Source organism: Hylaeus volcanicus, chromosome 6, assembly GCF_026283585.1.
Source record: "Hylaeus volcanicus isolate JK05 chromosome 6, UHH_iyHylVolc1.0_haploid, whole genome shotgun sequence".
Taxonomy (NCBI): domain Eukaryota; kingdom Metazoa; phylum Arthropoda; class Insecta; order Hymenoptera; family Colletidae; genus Hylaeus; species Hylaeus volcanicus.
This window is the reverse complement of record NC_071981.1, coordinates 22,245,648-22,264,658: the sequence shown is the minus strand read 5'-3', so window position 1 is coordinate 22,264,658 and position 19,011 is coordinate 22,245,648. Positions and strand designations below refer to the sequence as shown.

At 38.1% G+C, this 19,011-nt stretch overlaps 2 protein-coding genes and 1 long non-coding RNA gene across 9 annotated transcripts; 2 read left to right on the top strand and 1 right to left on the bottom strand.

The window, feature by feature from the left end:
* Positions 1-63: 63 nt before the first annotated feature.
* On the top strand, positions 64-5,052 carry LOC128878707 (piwi-like protein Ago3). Of its 3 annotated transcripts, none has more exons than XM_054127146.1 (12): positions 64-515; positions 1,101-1,412; positions 1,590-1,769; positions 1,856-2,054; positions 2,115-2,428; positions 2,505-2,766; positions 2,841-3,194; positions 3,264-3,514; positions 3,582-3,732; positions 3,807-4,007; positions 4,104-4,295; positions 4,374-5,052. In XM_054127146.1, the coding sequence occupies exons 2-12, from the start codon at positions 1,117-1,119 to the stop codon at positions 4,704-4,706; spliced, it is 2,733 nt and encodes a 910-aa protein (XP_053983121.1). In that variant the 5' UTR covers positions 64-515; positions 1,101-1,116; the 3' UTR covers positions 4,707-5,052. The 3 variants fall into 3 exon arrangements, with proteins under 3 accessions (XP_053983121.1, XP_053983120.1, XP_053983122.1); XM_054127145.1 differs by having other exon boundaries at positions 1,082-1,412; XM_054127147.1 differs by lacking the exon at positions 64-515 and having other exon boundaries at positions 1,243-1,375.
* A 962-nt stretch (positions 5,053-6,014) lies between these two features.
* On the bottom strand, positions 6,015-7,024 carry LOC128878710 (uncharacterized). The gene is made up of 3 exons (XR_008457469.1): positions 6,896-7,024; positions 6,561-6,832; positions 6,015-6,151 (listed from the first exon to the last, which is right to left on the bottom strand). It is a non-coding gene; the product is annotated as an uncharacterized LOC128878710 (long non-coding RNA).
* On the top strand, positions 6,993-18,377 carry LOC128878705 (insulin receptor substrate 1). Of its 5 annotated transcripts, XM_054127142.1 has the most exons (11): positions 9,505-9,894; positions 10,931-11,076; positions 11,174-11,462; positions 11,843-11,938; positions 12,532-12,825; positions 13,536-13,942; positions 14,086-14,507; positions 14,599-15,013; positions 15,088-15,328; positions 15,461-16,076; positions 16,156-16,391. In XM_054127142.1, exons 1-11 carry the CDS (start codon positions 9,510-9,512, stop codon positions 16,253-16,255), a joined length of 3,411 nt encoding a protein of 1,136 aa, XP_053983117.1. In that variant the 5' UTR covers positions 9,505-9,509; the 3' UTR covers positions 16,256-16,391. The 5 variants fall into 5 exon arrangements, with proteins under 5 accessions (XP_053983118.1, XP_053983119.1, XP_053983117.1 ...); XM_054127143.1 differs by lacking the exon at positions 12,532-12,825 and adding an exon at positions 6,993-7,611 and having other exon boundaries at positions 8,497-9,894; positions 15,461-18,377; XM_054127141.1 differs by having other exon boundaries at positions 14,089-14,507; positions 15,461-18,377.
* The last annotated feature ends 634 nt before the right edge of the window (positions 18,378-19,011 follow it).

Here is a 19,011-nt window from a genome sequence, read left to right as displayed (position 1 = left end):
AATATATTCTATTCAGGTATCGATTAAGTTTACAGAAAATGTTACTTACCATCTATATTCATGGTGAATGTCTGCTCTTCCTTCATTTCGCAAAACAAATTTGATATAAAAGCTATAAAACACTTTTGAACACTACTACTACGCGGATGTGTAATTTTACTTGCTCGGTTTTAAAATTTCGCCTGCCGCCATATTTGATGTAACATGGAGGACTCTACGAAATGTCCCTAGAAAATTCATAAAGCACTCTAATGAAAGTATTCCATAACTCTAGTGAAACAAATGTAAATTCTCCTTAACTTTAGGTTATGCTATCATCCATTCGTGTTGTGTTGTTACCTTCGCTTTCGAATGTGTAGGAGTGTAGGGCCATATATATGTATACGTTCTTACCTATAACTTATGGGCCATACCGCCATAAGCCTGAGTCTCACAGTTCTGTGCAGTGCCTGTGCACGTGAGTTCCGTTTATCGTGTTCTGTAGGATTCCCTATCCTTGCACATTATTTAACAAAGTAAGCAAAAACTAATCTGATATTAATTTTCTAGATCTCTTACTTTTTCGTAATATATATTTCAGTATCGTGTTAAAAATAAAGAAATGTATTTTAAAAATATAAATGTGATAAAATTGTTGTAAGAAAACAAACGTAGTATCTGTATCTTTAATTCCTTAATTTTTATTTAATTATTTGTAAATGAAATAATGTAGATGAATCCTATTTATAATCTCGATATCGAACATTTATTTACTTTCATTCTCGGACTTTTCAGAAATTTCATTTTGAATTTATACTTATGTAAATTACGCATGTAAATACACGTCTCATGCTTTTTTATTTTTTTTCAAATCTACACAATTTAATTAAATTATTTTTATAATATAGTTATAAAAAAACATGCTCGTACGTATGATATTTACGTTATACATACTTTCACAGACCTCTGGATTTTTTTTTTTATTTGCCCTTTATAGAATTTTTACTTAATGAAACTTTAACTTATAATCCGACTAAAACGATTCATATTTGCATTTATATTTCTATTATCATAGTTTCTTCTTTTATTGTTATTTTTTTAGACTTATTTCTAAAAATTAGATAAAAAGTATTTGCAATGGATAACGATAGAGGAAAGCAGATGAGCAAAGGAAGGGGAGGAATTCTCCTAAGAATGATAATGGAGAAGGAAAAAGCAGAAGCTGAAGCTAAAGCTGCAGCTGCAGCTCAATCTTTATCGATGACCAGCAGTACTGCTGACATTTTGCCTAATCCTTGTGTAGGAATAGGAAGAGCTAAGCTATTGGAAATGGTTGTGCAAAGAAAATCTGATACAGTAAACCCTTCATTACTACAGACACCAACTACTGGTCAAGGTAGAGCATCTATACTTAACAGAATTAAGGCTACTAGGTATGTTATTTAGAGTCAAATAAAAACCTTCTTTTTCCTTTAGTTTAAAATGTATTACAGGGCTAATAATTTAATTCTATCTAAAGTTGCACCTTAATTAATTGCATGTAATAAATACCATTCGGAGATATTCTTATATATATTCATTATATATATTTATTATGTACACTCTTACAGTTCAGTTGGACAACACATTGAACAGCCTATAGCACGACAAAATGTTCCAGAATCATCTGCAGATGATTCAGGAATGCTGGGTAAATTATCAGACCTTACAGTACAAGATACAACTCAAACTACGACATCATCGTATCCAAAAGATAAACCAATTTCTCGACAAGGCACAAGTGGAAAACCGTATGTGTTCATATATATGGATAATATTTAATAAATACGTCTAAACAATTGATAGAATAGATTACAAGATAGCAATAAACTTTTAGGATACAACTAAGTGCAAACTACATAAATCTCAAGCTAATAGCTAAGAGATGCTTGTTCAATTACGAGATTAAATTTAATCCTGACATAGATTCACGACCACTTCGGTCAAAACTTCTTTATCAACAGAAAGAAGTGTTAGGAGAGACAAGAGTATTCGATGGTGTTATGCTCTATTTGCCTAAAAAATTACAAACAGATGTAAGTAATAATAATAGTAAGAGAAAGTGTTTACAAATATGTATGACATACAAATTTTAGAGAACTGTTCTTCAATCTACGCATCCTATGGATGGGTCTACGGTAACATTAACCCTAACATACAAAAAAGAGCAAAGTATGTCAGAGAACATCCCATTCTTCAATGTCTTACTTGGTCGTGTTATGCGATCCCTCAGTTTAATTCGCATGGGACGACATAATTTAAATCCAAAAGGTGTACATTCAGTACCACAACACAAATTAGAAGTGTGGCCAGGCTATGTCACAGCTATTAATGAATACGATGGAGGTTTAAAGTTATGCATAGATGTAAAACATCGTGTCATGCGTACGGAAACAGTGCGTGATATAATGTAAGATACACCAACAATTTTGTGAAGTATCAAACAATATAAACTTAATCTAACATTATTTCAAATCAACATACAGGGTTAATTTTGGAAAGGATCCGAACTTTCAGCAAAAGATAATGAGAGAATTAATTGGATTATCCGTTTTTACAAGGTATAATAATAAAACTTACCGTGTTGATGATATTGCGTGGGAAAAAGACCCAACATATACATTTGAGAGAGAAAATGATAAAATATCTTTAGTGGATTATTATAAGCAGCACTGGAACCTACAAATAAAAGATTTAGGCCAACCATTGTTGGTTCATTGTTCTAAAACTAAGTTACCAGCTGGTGGTGTAAGTACTTTCTTTGTTATTGCTATACGAATATAAAATTCAAATATTGATTGTTTCTGTTATTTCAAATATAGACACAAGAAAGACTGATACTGTTAGTTCCTGAGTTATGTTATATAGCAACTCTAACTGAAAGTATTCGTTCAGACTTTAGAGTAATGAAAGATCTGGATGCAATAACTAAAATGTCACCTAGTGCTCGTCGTGCTGAGTTAAGACAATTTGTACAGCAAATAAAAGATAACGAAGTACCGCGACAAATATTAGCTAATTGGGGTTTAGAGTTAGAATCAGATATAGTAGATTTTTGTGGAAGAGCTCTGGAGCCTGAAGAGATATGTTTTGGTAATAATAGAAAGTTTACAGCTCCACCTAATAGACCTGCAGAATGGAGTTCTGCTGCTTGTAGAAATGTTGTATATCGAACTGTAAGTATTTTCCATATATGTATAAAATTTGATATCACGTTGTTTTAAACTTTATAATTATATTTTTAGACTAATTTAAATCAATGGTGCGTTTTGCACTGTCAAAAGGATACGAGGTGTGCACAGGAATTTGTGAGCATGTTCAAAAATGTAGCAAAAGTTATGGGTATATCTGTTAGGGACCCACACATGGTTTGTTTAAGAGATGATAGAATTGAAACATACGTACAAGAATTACGCAGAAACATTCAACAAACAGTAAATTTAGCGATCATTATATTTCCTACAAATCGAACCGATAGATATTCTGCAGTGAAGAGGTACACTGTCGCTTTGTTCATCTAAAAATGATTACTTCCTAGTGTAATTATGCTACTTATTCTGTAGAGTGTGCTGCGTTGAAATGCCTATACCTTCTCAAGTAATTATGTCCAGAACTATTTCTCGCGGGGATAAGTTAAAGAGTATAACAGAAAAAATTGCCTTACAAATTAACTGTAAATTAGGTGGTGCACTTTGGGCATTAGCTGTGCCAATGGTACGAAATAGATATTTTTAACTTTAATTTTGTTTAAAAAAAATAGATTTGATTATTAAATTTTACTGTATTAGGACAATTGCATGATATGTGGAATAGACGTGTATCATGCAGGTATTGGTCAATCAACAAAAGGGAGCGTTGCAGGATTTGTAGCGAGTCTCGACAAAGCACTAACAACTTGGCACAGTAAAATTTGTCTACAAGGTCGACACCAAGAACTAGTTGATATGCTACAGATTTGCTTAATTTCAGCAATAAAAGCTTACTACAAGGTAACTAATTATTATTGTATACATGCATTAGAATTTCGGAATCGATATCGAATTAGGTATGTATAGTTTAAAGTATTATTACACTTTCTATTACAGCATAATAAACTGTACCCGGATCGTATTATCGTATACCGGGATGGTGTTGGCGATGGTCAAATAGAAACTGTTACTAAGTATGAAGTAAAACAAATGTTGGCAACATTTAAAAATATAGAACCAAGTTATCAGCCGACGTTAACCGTTGTGATAGTTCACAAACGTATCAACACGCGATTATTTACAAAAGCTGTAAGTTTTTAAACGAAAAAAAAACATGCATTGATAATTTGTACCGTTTAATCATATAATTTATTTATGTACATTTAGTCAAGAGACCTACAAAATCCGCCACCAGGGACAATTGTGGATTCTCATATAACGAAATCAGCGGATCTTTACGATTTCTTCTTGGTATCTCAGAATATACGAATGGGTACAGTATCGCCAACACACTACATTGTTGCCTACGATAATAAAAATATGAAGGCTGAACATATACAACGATTGACGTATAAGCTTTGCCACTTATATTATAATTGGCCTGGCACTATAAAAGTTCCAGCTCCTTGCCAGTATGCACATAAACTCGTCTCTCTTGTCGGACAAAATCTACAATTGGAACCTAATCCATCACTTTCTGATACATTGTATTACTTGTAAGGTATTATTATTCATGACTGATTGTTCCATTGAGAAGTTGCTGATTTACATATCATAATTAATACCAAAGATCATTTATATAGCGATAATTAGATATTCTGATTTTCTTCCACAATAGACCTATAAGGCTTGTAAATATATCTTCACCTTTCATTTCTAAAGAATATCGAATCAAGAGATACCCAATTTCCAGAACACCTAAAGTCAGTATTCTTTGAGTATAAATGGATTAATAATCTATAAATTAAATATTTTATTTTTATACGTTTAAATTGTATTCATGTAACCTAAGATATGTTGTTATACCACCATAAAATGTATTTTTCAATAATTAAGTTCAAGATTATTCAGAAAAATTTTTTATCCTCCGATGCAATAAAAATATAATTTTATAATTTGTAATTATTTCCATTTGTAATCTATATTTTCGTACGCGCGGGTACGAATCACATATAAAAAAAAACGGTCGAATACGAACTCTGAACCTTGTATACGAATATCTAATATTTTAGGGGGCTTTATGAAACACGTAATTCACTTATCTACATATTATAACAGGATCATTCAATTATACAAATAATATAACGGTCACATATATTTTTTTATTAAACGTAAATTTAATCACGTCCATGTTTAATTTTTAAATTATACAATATTATGACTCACTATTTACTAGAAATTTCATCAACACTGCTAAAGACGATTAATACGACCGATTAGTACAGTGGAATTTATTTATATGCTTACGTATGTGTTTACAAATGACACTGCCGATGAGGATCCAATACCTAGAAAGACGCGAGCAAAATGTGTGTATCCATAGTCGTCCACCTTGACTTGAAAGCACGCATATATGTTCGTGCAAGCGCGCGTCTCTATATTGCGACGCCCTATGTCAGTGTGAGATATTAAAGGAAGCAGTGGCGTAACAAATATAATGGTTGAAAATTGTATCATAACCAAAGTGTTGCGCATATTTTCAACTATGGTTATAGTTCTCATAGTTGTGTTAAGTCATTCATTGTTCGACGCGCGCATAGATGCGCCACTGGCACTGATAGCACCATAAATTCCTTCTAACCGTGAAAATATAAACAGCTCTTGAATTTGCATGTAGATCATATAAAATAAATCATATAAGACAAAATATTTCTGTTTACAATTTTATTCTGGTTCATAGTTTGTATTATTCTACTTCTACTTCTCATTGTCAAACCAAAATAGATTACATTTACTTTACTCGTTTGTTGTTCAAACAAAATTGTATTATTTCTTAAGTTTTCATGTTATATTTAAAATGCTATTTCAGTCGCATTCCTTTTGGCGACTGTTATTTGAAATGGCATCTAGGTCTGGCTGTGTTTATTTTAAATAAACTAGCTCGAATGAAATCGAATTATTATTTTGAAAAGTTGGCAAGTACAGCCAGCATCGAAAAATGATTTCTGAAAAGCAAATTTTTCGAATTATCCATTTCGATCCGCAATAAAAAAAATGAAAAGAATTAATTTTAGAACTTTACGATTATTCAACGTTCGAAAATTCTATGAAATGGGATGGCCATCTACCGTTCTCGGTTTAAACGTTCAAAAGTTTCCTACGTTAACAAAGATGATGAAACAATGTTTTGATGACTCGCGTGAAAATAATAGTGAGTAAGAACGAGCAAATAAAGATGATATACTTTCTGCATTCGATAAATGGCCATTCACTTTTACGTAGTCTTTACACGCGCAACGATCAATATAAAATTTATCGATCATTCTCGAGTCCAAATAAAACGGCGTAAATCGAAAAACTCTTTCGTTATTTCCGTTTTATTTTCAGCCGCCTGCGTAAGTCGAGTCTGCTTACCGAGCTTCTATTAATCGAAATTCGAATAAAGATTCTCTATAACCCGAAATATTTTCCTTTCGACTTCGATTTACCGAGATCCAACGATATTTTACATGATTTGGAAGTGTCAAATAAAACGAGCCGTTCGTTATTCACTATTTAAAAGGCACACTTCACCCAGCCTCGATCGTCGATAACTTACGTTTCTCGGAAGGATGTAGGCGCAACTTGAATGACCTCCGGGAGGATCCACCGCATTGCGGTGTTTAGTCGACATGATAGTTACGCCACTGCAAAGGAGACACCCGGCATGTGTATGTACGTAAATACTTACGTACGTTCCGTGTACTTACAGTCGTGGCGTATCGCGTATCGAGTCGCCGCCGTCGCCGTCGCCGCCGCCATTCGAGCGGTTAGCGCCTGCGTACATCTTGTTTACAACTGCGGAGCTTACCATACACATGACCTTTACAAGATGGACATGAGCGCCTATTTAGCTGTCTATGCGTGCGACGGAAAAAAGTCGAAGATATATGTGCGTGTCGTTCGTGAATGTTGACGTGGGCGGGAGGTACCACGGAATCGGGTGATCTTTAACTTGGCTATACGGAAAAATAGTCAAGCCACAGGTTCGTGAACGCAAAGTGACGCGGTTATTTGTCGCTCGCTCGCACGCGGGCGGTAGGGGGCAGAGAGGGATGGTGGGTACGAAAGGAGACCCAAATTTTTCACCTCGAGCAGATGTGATTACCGTGAACGGATTTCGCGTGTTGTGCTCGTTCGGGAGTTCGCGTTCAAGACGAGGCGTACACGTTGCCGTGATGTTGTTAACAGCACCGTGAACTCCGTACGTGTGTTTCCGCGAAGTGCTCGATATACAAGGGGTGTGGGAAGAATAGTGCGTGTACCTCGCATCGACCTGGAATGCCATCGTGTTTTGATGTGCTTACTTATTGCGCATGAGAAAAAGAAAACCATTCTGCCCTTGACAATAGCCTATTTATCCGAGACAGGCCGCCTTTACATCGCGCCAACCGACGATAACAGGGGTTCAACCACCCACCTGCGTGTGCGTTGTCTGCCCTCTCTCTTTTTCTCTGCCTCTCTACGTATTTCCTCTAAACATACTCGCGAACGAGCAAACAAGCCAGCCGCCAGGAGTGCGCGCGCGCGCGCGCGCATGCTTCCGTCTGCGTTGTGTACAACGAGCCAATCGGATTCTTGCCGTTTAAGGGGAAAGTTCCCAAGCTCTGGCTGTCCCTCTTCTTCTTCGCGACGCAGATCAGTCTCGCGCGCTAAAACTCTTGACGGCTGCGCAACATCGATGCGCACAGCAAATTTAACCTTTCGATACATACAAATCCATGTGCGTCCCACGAATTACTGTGATATAACGATGCTCTGTCCGCAGCGATAGCTCGCTGCATTCGCATTTTCGCTTCGCGAGTGACACGATTAAAACTTTGTGAATTTACGCTGTAACTCTTTATATTGACATTTAACTGACAACTTAAAACTCATCACTTGTCAAATTTCTGATACTTTTTAAAACACCGTTGTTTCATTTCTGAATAGAGCATCAATTGGTTTCTGGCGATCAATGCTCAAAAATGGTATTTTCCATTCTGTACGAATGCGACTGTTGTACGCCTTAGACATTTAAAAAATTGATAAATGTCACCGTGAGCAGATACGCGTGTATAGGTTAGGTGTTTGAAAAGGTTGAAAGCCAGTCCGTCAGTGGGAAAACGGTTTTGCGCAGACGCGAAGCGCTTTCTTCGTACGCGAAACGAGCTGTTCGCCACGAAAGAAGAGAGGTTAGCCGGAGCTTGGTGATTTTCCCCTTAAACGGCAAGAATCCGCTTGGCCCATTGTACACGTGAACACGCCCGCGTGTGTCTGTCTCTCTCTATCTTGTATCATCGTGTGTACAACCGTTTCTTTATATGTGCAGCCTGTGTACGTATATACGCGCCAACCATTGTGGACGACCACGCAGTAAATCGTGTTATTCGACGCGATAAACAGGTGTACGAGCCTCGTAGCCCAGAAAAACAATTCTCGGAGGTTTTAAGCGGTTCTCTGATAAAGACGTTCCAAGTGAAAAAAAAAAAACGTGAAACGCTGTAAACGGTGGTGAATATTTTTGAGCTTAGACTTAGACTGCGCGCAGCCCGTCCTGGGTAATATACCAGAGCCCACAAATCGCGGTGGGCGAAATTAGGCGAAAACGCGTGACAGGTGGAACCCAGAGCTAGAGCTACGCGAGAATCGCCATCGCGGAAAGCTGAGCAGGTACACGGATTCCAGGTTTTTCCGAGAAATCTGCCCTGCGAACAAGTTTTCGGGTCTCCGCGTCGTGGGATTAGCCGTTTTTTTTTTAATTCGATAACCTCGGAAAAACGTGGTCAGTCGATAATACACCTTTGTCCGTGGTGCGTCGGGCAGTATGCAACGCCCTTAGTACACGTTGAGTACACATGCACCGTGGTGGCGTGTTATTGCTTATTTACCCCCGACACGTGCTTCCATCGTTAGCGTGCTTCGGGTACAACGATATCGACGACGACCTTTCCGCGATAAAAGCAGCACGGTGGACACGTTGCGCGGAGAAAAACAATACAACACGATTACGCGAGTTTTGAGAAAACGTTATTTTTTTTCTTTTTTCGAAAACATGTGCGCGAAAGCAGTGAAACGTGGTCACGCGTACACGGATTCCACGATCGTATTTCTCAAGTAATAATTGAGAACGGAAGTGTAGTACGAGCTCCTTACGGCAACGTGGGTGGGATTACGCATTCTGTCTACGATGAACTATCGGAATAGCATGTTTTGGTACAAGATGCACGCGACCAATTATCCACGATTGCTTCGTACCATATAAATAATACGGATAGAAAGGTGTGATTAAGAGGTCTCGTAAGATTCATCGCAACGACGGCCTTTTTGATCGTCACCGCGGCGATGTCTTCGGGCAGGGGTTTAGTCTCCCCTTCAGGAGGTCCCGTTGTTCGCTGCGGCCATGTAAAGAAATTGAAGACCCAAAAGAAGAAATACTTCGTGTTGCGCGGCGAGGCGCCAGGATACCCCGCCTGTCTCGAATACTACGATGGCAAAAAGAAGTTCGACAATAGGCAGCCGCCGAAGCGTAGGATCATACTAAACAGCTGCTTCAATATCAATAAACGCGAGGACACTAAACACAAGCACGTTATCGCGTTGTATACGAAAGACGAATGCTTCTGTTTGATTCTCGAGAGCGAAAAAGAACTGGACGAATGGCTGAAGGCGATGCTTTTACTTCAGACCGGAGATGTGGCCGATGGAGAACAACCTCGGCCTATATTTGGTAATGTGCTATTACGGTTTGAATTAGAATTAGACCGCATATTGGAGACGAACGCGTTTCGTGGACGAAAATTTCTTTGATAATATCGATGGTCGCGCTCTCTTCCTCGATCCCTCGTAAATAACGAGCGGCAGTAAACTTCGATGTTTTGGAGTTTCGGGCCAGTTGTTTACCTGTATTTCAAATGCGTCATTGTCTATAACAGTGTGTCTCAGGCTTCACTTTTCCGCGCAAACACCTCGATAAAGGCAAACTATTAGCGGATCTCTCGAATTTTTCTTTTTACAAATTTACTTTAAAACTGTTCTCTTATAATAATGTAGTCGTTTGATTTGTAAAGTTGATTTCGTAATTATTTAATCGAACTTCCTTATATGTTTAGAATTCTTAAAAATTTATCCGACTTGCATGATCATTGTATAATACAATTTAATAATTTATTTAAAGCAATTTAACGATGGATTAACTGATTCTCTCGATAATAATAAATAATGTTTGAAAGAAACTGATTTATAATTTTGCAATACATAATAAAGAGATTGATTCAATTTTGTTGATCACGGTGAACCTTCCGAAATTTGTTTAATTTTGATGTTGACATTGTTAAACCATATGCTAACATAAAATATAACAGAACAGGGCAGTTCAACTTTTGTATACAAATTTCAAAGAAGGCAACATAAAAATAATAAGAACTATTCTTAAAGGCAACAATTACCCATCAGACTTAATGGGAAAACACAGTAAAATATGCGTGAAATATATATACCACAGTATTCATAAAAATAATTTATGTAGGAGAGAAGGAAAAAAATTATGAAGAACATCTTGTATGTACAACTTGTGTCGTATGAGATGCTGCGAACAAAATTGTTATTCGATATAAGAATAGTTTACAAGATACACAAACCCATGAAAAACAAAAGTAATATTTAAGAATATGACTTATAACATTAAAATTAAACAAATTTTCTCTTCGCAGTACTGCTATATAGTATCAATTCTAACGAGATATAACCATAATGTTTTATTTCAGAACATGTATGGCAAGTTACAATGCAGAAAAAAGGACTAGGCGAACGAAAAAATATTTTTGGTCCCTATAGGCTATGTTTAACTGATCGAACATTAAGTCTGGTGAAAATTGGAGCAAAGGATAATTCGGATTCTATTGAATTTCCTGTAAGCTTGCTATCTTAATAAGTGACATAGTCTGAAATTTGTGAAAAAGTTTATTAGGTTTAAGGAATGTAATTAATGAACAATTTTTATTTCATAGTTAAATTGCATAAGACGATGCGGACATATGGGTCGTATCTTCTATATGGAAGTAGGTCGTTCAGCGATCACTGGTGGTGGAGAATTGTGGATGGAAGCTGAAGATAGCAACATTACAAGCAATATGCATGCCGCTATCATGAATGCTATGAGTAATTCTAGCAGTAGTAAAGACGATGTGGAACCACGACAAAGAATGCGTAGCTGTTCTGCGACAGAGGCCAGCAAGCCAATCTTTGTTCTACCACGTCGACATGCTGGACAAAAATTCCATAATTTTTCACCTTTGGGTAAGCCGTACCCTGAAAATATCATTCATTCCTAAGCACATCTTGACACTAACTATATCAGTTATGGTTTATCGCAATTTCTTTTCACAATCATCGACCACAGAAACACACTTTCAGTTATGTAAATAAGTTTACTGCGTGTTTATAATATTCTAGCATTTGACTTTTCTCGAACACTCGATGTTTAATGCACCTTTGTACAGGAATCATCCTCTTACGTATTCCTTTTATATCCATGTGTAAGTTGCCCAAGATATAGATTTCTTTAGACCATACCATAACTGTGCTATATTATATGCTTTAAAATATCAGCTGAATCACGATATGTACAATTGAAAAGTTAGCTTTAGAATAACACAAATGGGTTGCGGGTATTACAGAGGAACACAGGACGCACAAGGAGCAGGTGGACCCACTGCAGGAACAGGAGCAGTCTAATCAGACTCAGAGTACCTCTTCTTGCAATACAGTCACGGGTCTGTTTTCTGTCATTGTAGTTGTATGCTTTTTCCATTGTCATGACACGTGGGTATCGAAGGGTGATAGATGCGATTACAATTCAGTCGAATCGAATTATTATACGTTATCCTTTTATCGTAAATAAACATTTTTGTTTCTAGATAAACATGTCGAATAATTGGTAGACTCATTTTAGAGAAAAAAAAATATAATTGTATAAAATTTCCGATATCTTTTAATTTCATAACATTGTAGCAAAGTTGACGACGTTTTATCGATTAGATCGTCGCGAACTCGTATCCAAGTTCCTAGGTATTGCACAATATCTTTCAATCTCGCGTTGGTAGAGGGTAGTATATATACATATTAACGAAATCGAGCAGAGAAAAACAAATGTAAACACTTGAAACAAAGTAATGATCAAATTTACAAAAGTTACAATTAAAAATATCGTCCATTAAGTAAAATCATCCAGAGAAAGTCGTATTTTATAGCGACTTTTTTTTATCGAATCATCGTTATATTATCAGCATCGAGTCAATGAATCTTTCTGAAAAAATAGACGAAAAAGGAAGTAATTGTACGACAGTGAGAGCTGTGTGGTTTGCAGTCGTTGCTGGTACCGGTGCTGGGACTGCTGGGATTGCCACGACTAATACCAACTGTGCCACTACTACTAGACGTCGTCATTCGGTAGCGAGTCATCCCCATTCCGCCAATAATTCCCAATCCGTTAATGTCACAACAACAACAACAACTAGCACCACTATCACCATCACTACGACCGCTACCGTGACCATCACAACCACAACCGCGACAATATCCCACCAGAGAACCCTGTCGCTGCCCTTAGCTGCCGTTATTATCAATCAAATGCAATCATCTAAAAGATCAGTTTTACGCTGTATGTATTTTTATTTCGTCATACGATAAGTCAGCAAGAGATATTCTTTGTTTCTCTTTAAGTGTCTCTGCCTCGCTGTGTCCTGTTTTTCTGTTACCCCTTCACTATTTCTTCGTCCGTCTTGGTCGGACTTAAAGGTTGCGATAAAGTTGCTCGTAAAACAATCGATACTATTGCTGTTGCGTAATATATAATTACGGTTCTTCGCGTAATCATCGCTATCGCCGTAGATATGCAAGCTTCTACTCGCATGCGATCAGTTGCACTTTACTTCACAACGAAGTAACGCTTCCTTTTGTTTCTTCCGTTCTCTTCGTCGCGCAAAGCGGTCAATGGAATATTTCGTGCGGCATTCCTTTCGAGTAACGTTTCTCACGTTACCTCTGTTCACTCCGAATGCGACACATTCTTCCTTGATTGTTTTGCAACCTCCTGCGCATCGATTATATATATACTCCGCCTGATTTGTCCCGCCGTTTTGGAATCATCTCTTTAATCACTATCCATTGCTTGACCTAAAATATATGTTTATATGAATAACAAATTATATTAAATGAATATGCATAAATATATACAGATATCTATATGGAATCATTTGGATATGCAAACGAACTAACCGCTGCTATGCTGGGAGGATGGATGTTTTTCAAAATTTTGTTGCCTGTGCTCGATGTTTCGCGACGATGTCTCTAACTATCATCTTTTTATAGGTCCAAACGGACGCGACAGATGTGACAGCTTACCCTCGAGGGCTCGTACCACCAGCGAGAGTCACCCTACATCGATACTGAGCCATCCTCGGACTCATTTCGTGTCTCACATCCTGAGACCGCATTCTATGTACGCGAGAGGCCTTTCCTATTCGCCGCCGATCGGCTCGATGCCTCTCAGTCCCGCTTCCGGAGCTTATTCCACTGATTCCGCGGGCTCGTCCCTCTCGATGGACGATGGTGGCGAAAGTGTATTAGAGGAGGGCACGGTATCCCGATATGGACATTCTTTGACGCCCGACGAGCCTGTCATTTTGGAGGAGAATGGCGACGATTATGCTCCGTGGACTATGTCGCACTCGCATTACAAATATTCGCCAAATTTCAAGTCACATTCTCCTTCCCAGGTGAGCTGTCAGTTTTAATACTCGGTTCTTCTCAGAATAACTTGTCATAGGAGGATGTACATATTTTGCTCTTCTTCGATTTAGTCTATTAATTATTTCTATAAAAATGAAATAATAACACATGTCGTTTGCTATATTGGCAGCAGAGTTCCTATATGGATATGTACAGTCCTTGTGATTCGAGTCCTGGCCGCGGCGGTGGAGCCTACATGCCGATGAATGTAGGGACAGGGCATTCGCACTCGCGGGCGTCATCTCTTATCGAAGAAACTAATACTTTACCAGAGGGTTACGTACCTATGGCACCTGTTGGAAACAACGGTTACGTTGATATGGATCCTTCGCATAGTCACAATGGCCATTTTTCCGATGATACGTCTCAGCACGGTGGGAGTAGCTGTTCCGTTACGTCTGGTACACCTAGTACAGACTTACGGTTCTCCGAATATCATTTGGATAAAGTAATCAGCTTCCTACCGCCAGGTGATGATTTACAAGCTAGACCAGCGAGAGCCTATTCCATTGGATCTCGGCCAGAACCCGTGAATAGGCATCGTAAGAATAGGTACGGATTTCATGTAAATTTTGTAAGATAGCGATTACAAACATAGGTAAGAGAAATGAAACAGCTCAATGTCTCGCGCTGTTTTGGATAGGTTGGACATTACTCAACAGGAAGCCAGCAGAGTACGAGCTTTCTCTGTAGGCAGTAGGTCTAAAAGACCTGAGATTGGGAGGTTAGCCAATGTAATCACTGCACCATTGCCCGTTGGTTGCGAGAATTCGAGTTCTACCAAATCCAACTCGGCGCCATTGCTGTCTAGTTCTTGGGGGCACAACTCCGGTTGTTCCATTGCCTCTGAACGCATGGAAGATCTAATGGAATTGGATTTCACAAAACCCAGTATTTCTACAACACTTCATTCATCGCCTTCGTCTTATTCGCAGTCACACTCTCAATCGCATTCATACTCTACTGCCACCGACACCAGTTCCTATGTTGATATGTCTCCTGGACAACCGCCATCGTCGACCACTGCCCCGTACGTCGATATGAGTCGCATTAATAAGGTATTCACTATTATTTAACTTTTTAATAAATCTTTGACTAAATTTTATTTAAAAAATAATGTTTAATTTTTCAGATCAATCGTAATAACAATAATAATACAATCACTGCCAATCAGAACCATAGTCATGTACATGTAACGTCTTCTGCTTCCACACATAAACCCGAGTTTACTACTTTGAAGCCAGTGGAAGAGGCAGAAGGCCCATACATGAGAATGCGTGGTGTAATGGAGGATTGGTCCCACTCCGATACGAGTCCAAAGCTAATTTCGTCGCCTATGCAAGAAGAATGCGTCCAATCTAACGGGCCACCAGGTGAGAAATTCGTTCCAAAGCGATCTCGTAGTTCTGAAACACTGCAAGAATTGACTTATCGATCCGTAGCTATTATTGTATTTTTTTGAATGATTGTTTCTTTATGACGCATAACGGTTACTTACGTTTTAGGGGTTACGAGAACGGCACCGGTTGATCTTCCACGACGTCCACCCTTCGATTACGTCGAGATGAACTTTAAATCGAGAACAAACTTAGAACAAGACTACATAAACATGAATATGAGTAATCGAAGTAACCGTAAACCAACGCGAACGGGTAGTAGGAAGGAGAAGTTGCGTTCCCAACCGATCGCGATCCAAGCCGGTAACAAGCCTGTAAAAGCGCCTAGCTTCCTACCCCTAAACGGAAGTCCCGAATCAGAGAGCTTGTCGAGTACTCCTGCCTCGCCTCCGCGAGCAACTCCGACGGGTTCCTCGGCGACTATCTTCCCCTTCTCCTTAAATAGTCCTCAGTCGCCCGAGAAATCCTTCATTCATCAAAAGAATAACGACGAATCGGCAGAGTTAAGTGTTACTTCCAAGATTAACGACTGTTCGATCGTAGAACCCGCTAGTAGGGTTAACGCGGTCAATAGTTCCATTTCAGGAACAGAAGCGAACAACACGTCTGTGAACGTAGTCAACGACAGATCGCCTAGTCCTGGAGGAAAGGATAAACAAGTCAATCGAATGATATCCGACTTGATGGCCTCGCAAGATCACATATTAAACACTGTAACAAAGAGGTTTGCCGATATGAATTTGTCGAAGCCACGTTTGATAACTGCGTCTCCTAACACCAGTCCTACGCTCTCTGGTTTTAAGGGAACAGTCGAGAGTACAACCGTCGAAAAGCAACCATCGTCTCCCAAATTGCTTGACGAAACGCCAACACCAACGCCTACAGCCACGCCAAGCCCGTTAGAGAACGAGAGTCACGACAAGCTGCAAACTGGCCCGACAATTTTGCACTACGCTAGTCTCGATCTTCCCGAGATCGGAAGCACGGCGCCAGTCTCGCCGGCGTCGCAGGAGAGCTTCAATTACGCCGAAATCGATTTCGATAAACTCAAGCAAAATTAAAACGTTTCGTCTTGAATGCAGCATGGTTACAGAAATGGGCAAAATTTTATTCGATTAATCAGTGGCGCATTATACGTTTATGGGGCTCGAGACGAAATAGAATTTTGAGTCCCACCTAACTAAAAAAAACGAAACAACGAATTAAGAATATTTTTAAATTTAGTCTCATTTATCGAGGCAACAATATAAACGAAATATACAACTTAAATGAACCGTTTAACTCAGAAATAATACACGTGTCTTTACTTAATTTAATAAGTTGTTTTACTTCTCTGTTTGGAATTACGTGGTTCCGAACTGAGAAATTATACATTAGTTTTTTTTTTTTTTGTTATACTATTTTACACTTTCCTTAACCAAAGGAATTTCTAACATGATTTTTAACTTTTTTAAGGTCATAGAACGACTGTTCTGCTAATGTGTTTGTAATAGAAGTTAACAAAAATGTTGTTTTATTTTATTTTTACATTAGAAAATTCATTTTTAAAAAATATGTTACATATAAATAACAAGAATGAGTTTTTGAAACTCGTGTCGCCTATAAAATAATGCGCCACTCGGACTAACATGACGAATAAAATCAAGTGTATAGCAATTTATTCGTAACGTTAATTCTATCGATCGATTACTAAGATAAGTTCGTTCAATGCGAGATATAAAATAGTCCATAACGAATAAAATGTTAATTTCTATTTAATAAGTAACGAATGAACAGTTATTTATCTTTTATTCGTTACCCGAGACTTTTATTTAAATAAGAATTTTGTCCATCTCTGGTGTATTAGCTGTATCGGTGTACAGACCAAAGATCCAATGCAACCGAAGCATGTAACGCTCGAGTCTCGTATATACTAATATACCCCAAATTCCTAGCACGTGTGCCTTCGATTGTCTTGGCTCTTTAGGTTGAATAAGGTTTGATACGTAGGTCACGTATCGTGGGATGCTGGATTGGCTCATTGCCTTGTCTGTTCTCGACGATAATAATGACCAAACAGAGCAATCGATCGGTCTAACATTGGCTGAGTCGGATTAATGAGTTAGCAGGGTGTCGGATGCGAACTGTAAATACTAAATTCTTTTTATCCCAAACCTTGAGTCGCGGTCGTTTTATCATTCTTGCAGTCCTGACTTTCCGAAGGCAACATTAGTGCCTATACTTCTGGTTACATTGTATCGGATATTGTTAATTGTGGGAACGAGTTTTGCGAACTTCATATGTTCAGGATATTGATTTATACTTTTCATTTCTTTTTTTTTTCTTTTTTGTTAAGCGAAAAATATTTTGATAAGATTTATATCGATATTGCCGGTGAGTTTGAAATTTTATCTCGTTGAAGTTGTTTTATTGATCGAATATTATCGCGAAGTATTCTTACGATTAATAAGCTCGGAACGTTTTCGATTCGAAGGGAAAAATATCGAATAATATTTATCGGTGATTTTAAATGTATTTCTTTTTTCTTTTTCCTTTTTTTTTGTTTCTTTTTTTTTTTAGATGTTATAGCAATTAACGCAAGTGGTATTATTAATCATGTTAATTTTAGAAAATTCGTGTAGAAATCGTGTGAAACGTGGGACACGATACGCAACCAGAAACATGAGTACTAATCGCGAGCACACGAGAGTAGCGTTGTTTCTTCACGGGGGTGGGGTTATGTGTTACTAGCCAATGTTGGATCGATACAAGTCACAGAACTCCTATTCGTAACGGAACGGCTCTCGAAAGTGAAGTATACATATGTGTTATCACGCTTTTTCGTATAAATTATGAGTTGCCGAAATTACAGACAGATTCGTTCACGTGTACCTACAACTTAGGTGCGCGCGCGCACTGACACGTCACACACAAATACACACGCATTTACAGGGTATTCTGTAAAAGATTGTACAATCGAAAAGAGAGAGACGATTGGTTGTGTAAAAAAAATAAAGTGTAACCACTCTTACAACGTTGTTACTGAGAGTAGAAGAGATAATATTTCTTAATACCACCACGTTTTATGGCTTCGATTCTATGATATACGTCTTCTCCCTGCATACGGAACACTATCGAAATATAGTCCGATGTGTTTTTAGCTCTGATAGACGAGACATACTAATTGAGCAGTGTTCTTGCTGTCCATTCTCACAATTCCACATCTTCTCTATCACCTGGTTCTACTAGAGATTTAATTTTGACCCCCCCCCAAAGCAGTTGCTTTTTGATTCACGTATCAGCAATGACAATGTGGATAGTCATAGTAGCTCTCAATGTTGTCCTTAATTTTTTTTGTTATTTCTCTTTATAGATCACAGTTAATCAGCGCAGGAAACCACGTTTCTTAGTTCTAGAAACGATATAATGCAAACGAAATACCGTTTTCGAAAACAGTGCAATATTGCGACCCCACGATAACTTCTCGTTATTTGGTACGATCTATTCTCTGAGGTGTATGTCGAGGGAAGAAAAGATTCCGTTCTTTGGAATCTTACAACGTAGATTATTACATTGCTTTCGTTGCATGATTCTCGCCTGTTTTCTTAACCTCACTTTCTAATTTTCCATATGTCCTATCTTCTCATCACTTTACATCTATTCAGTTTTAACGATACTTA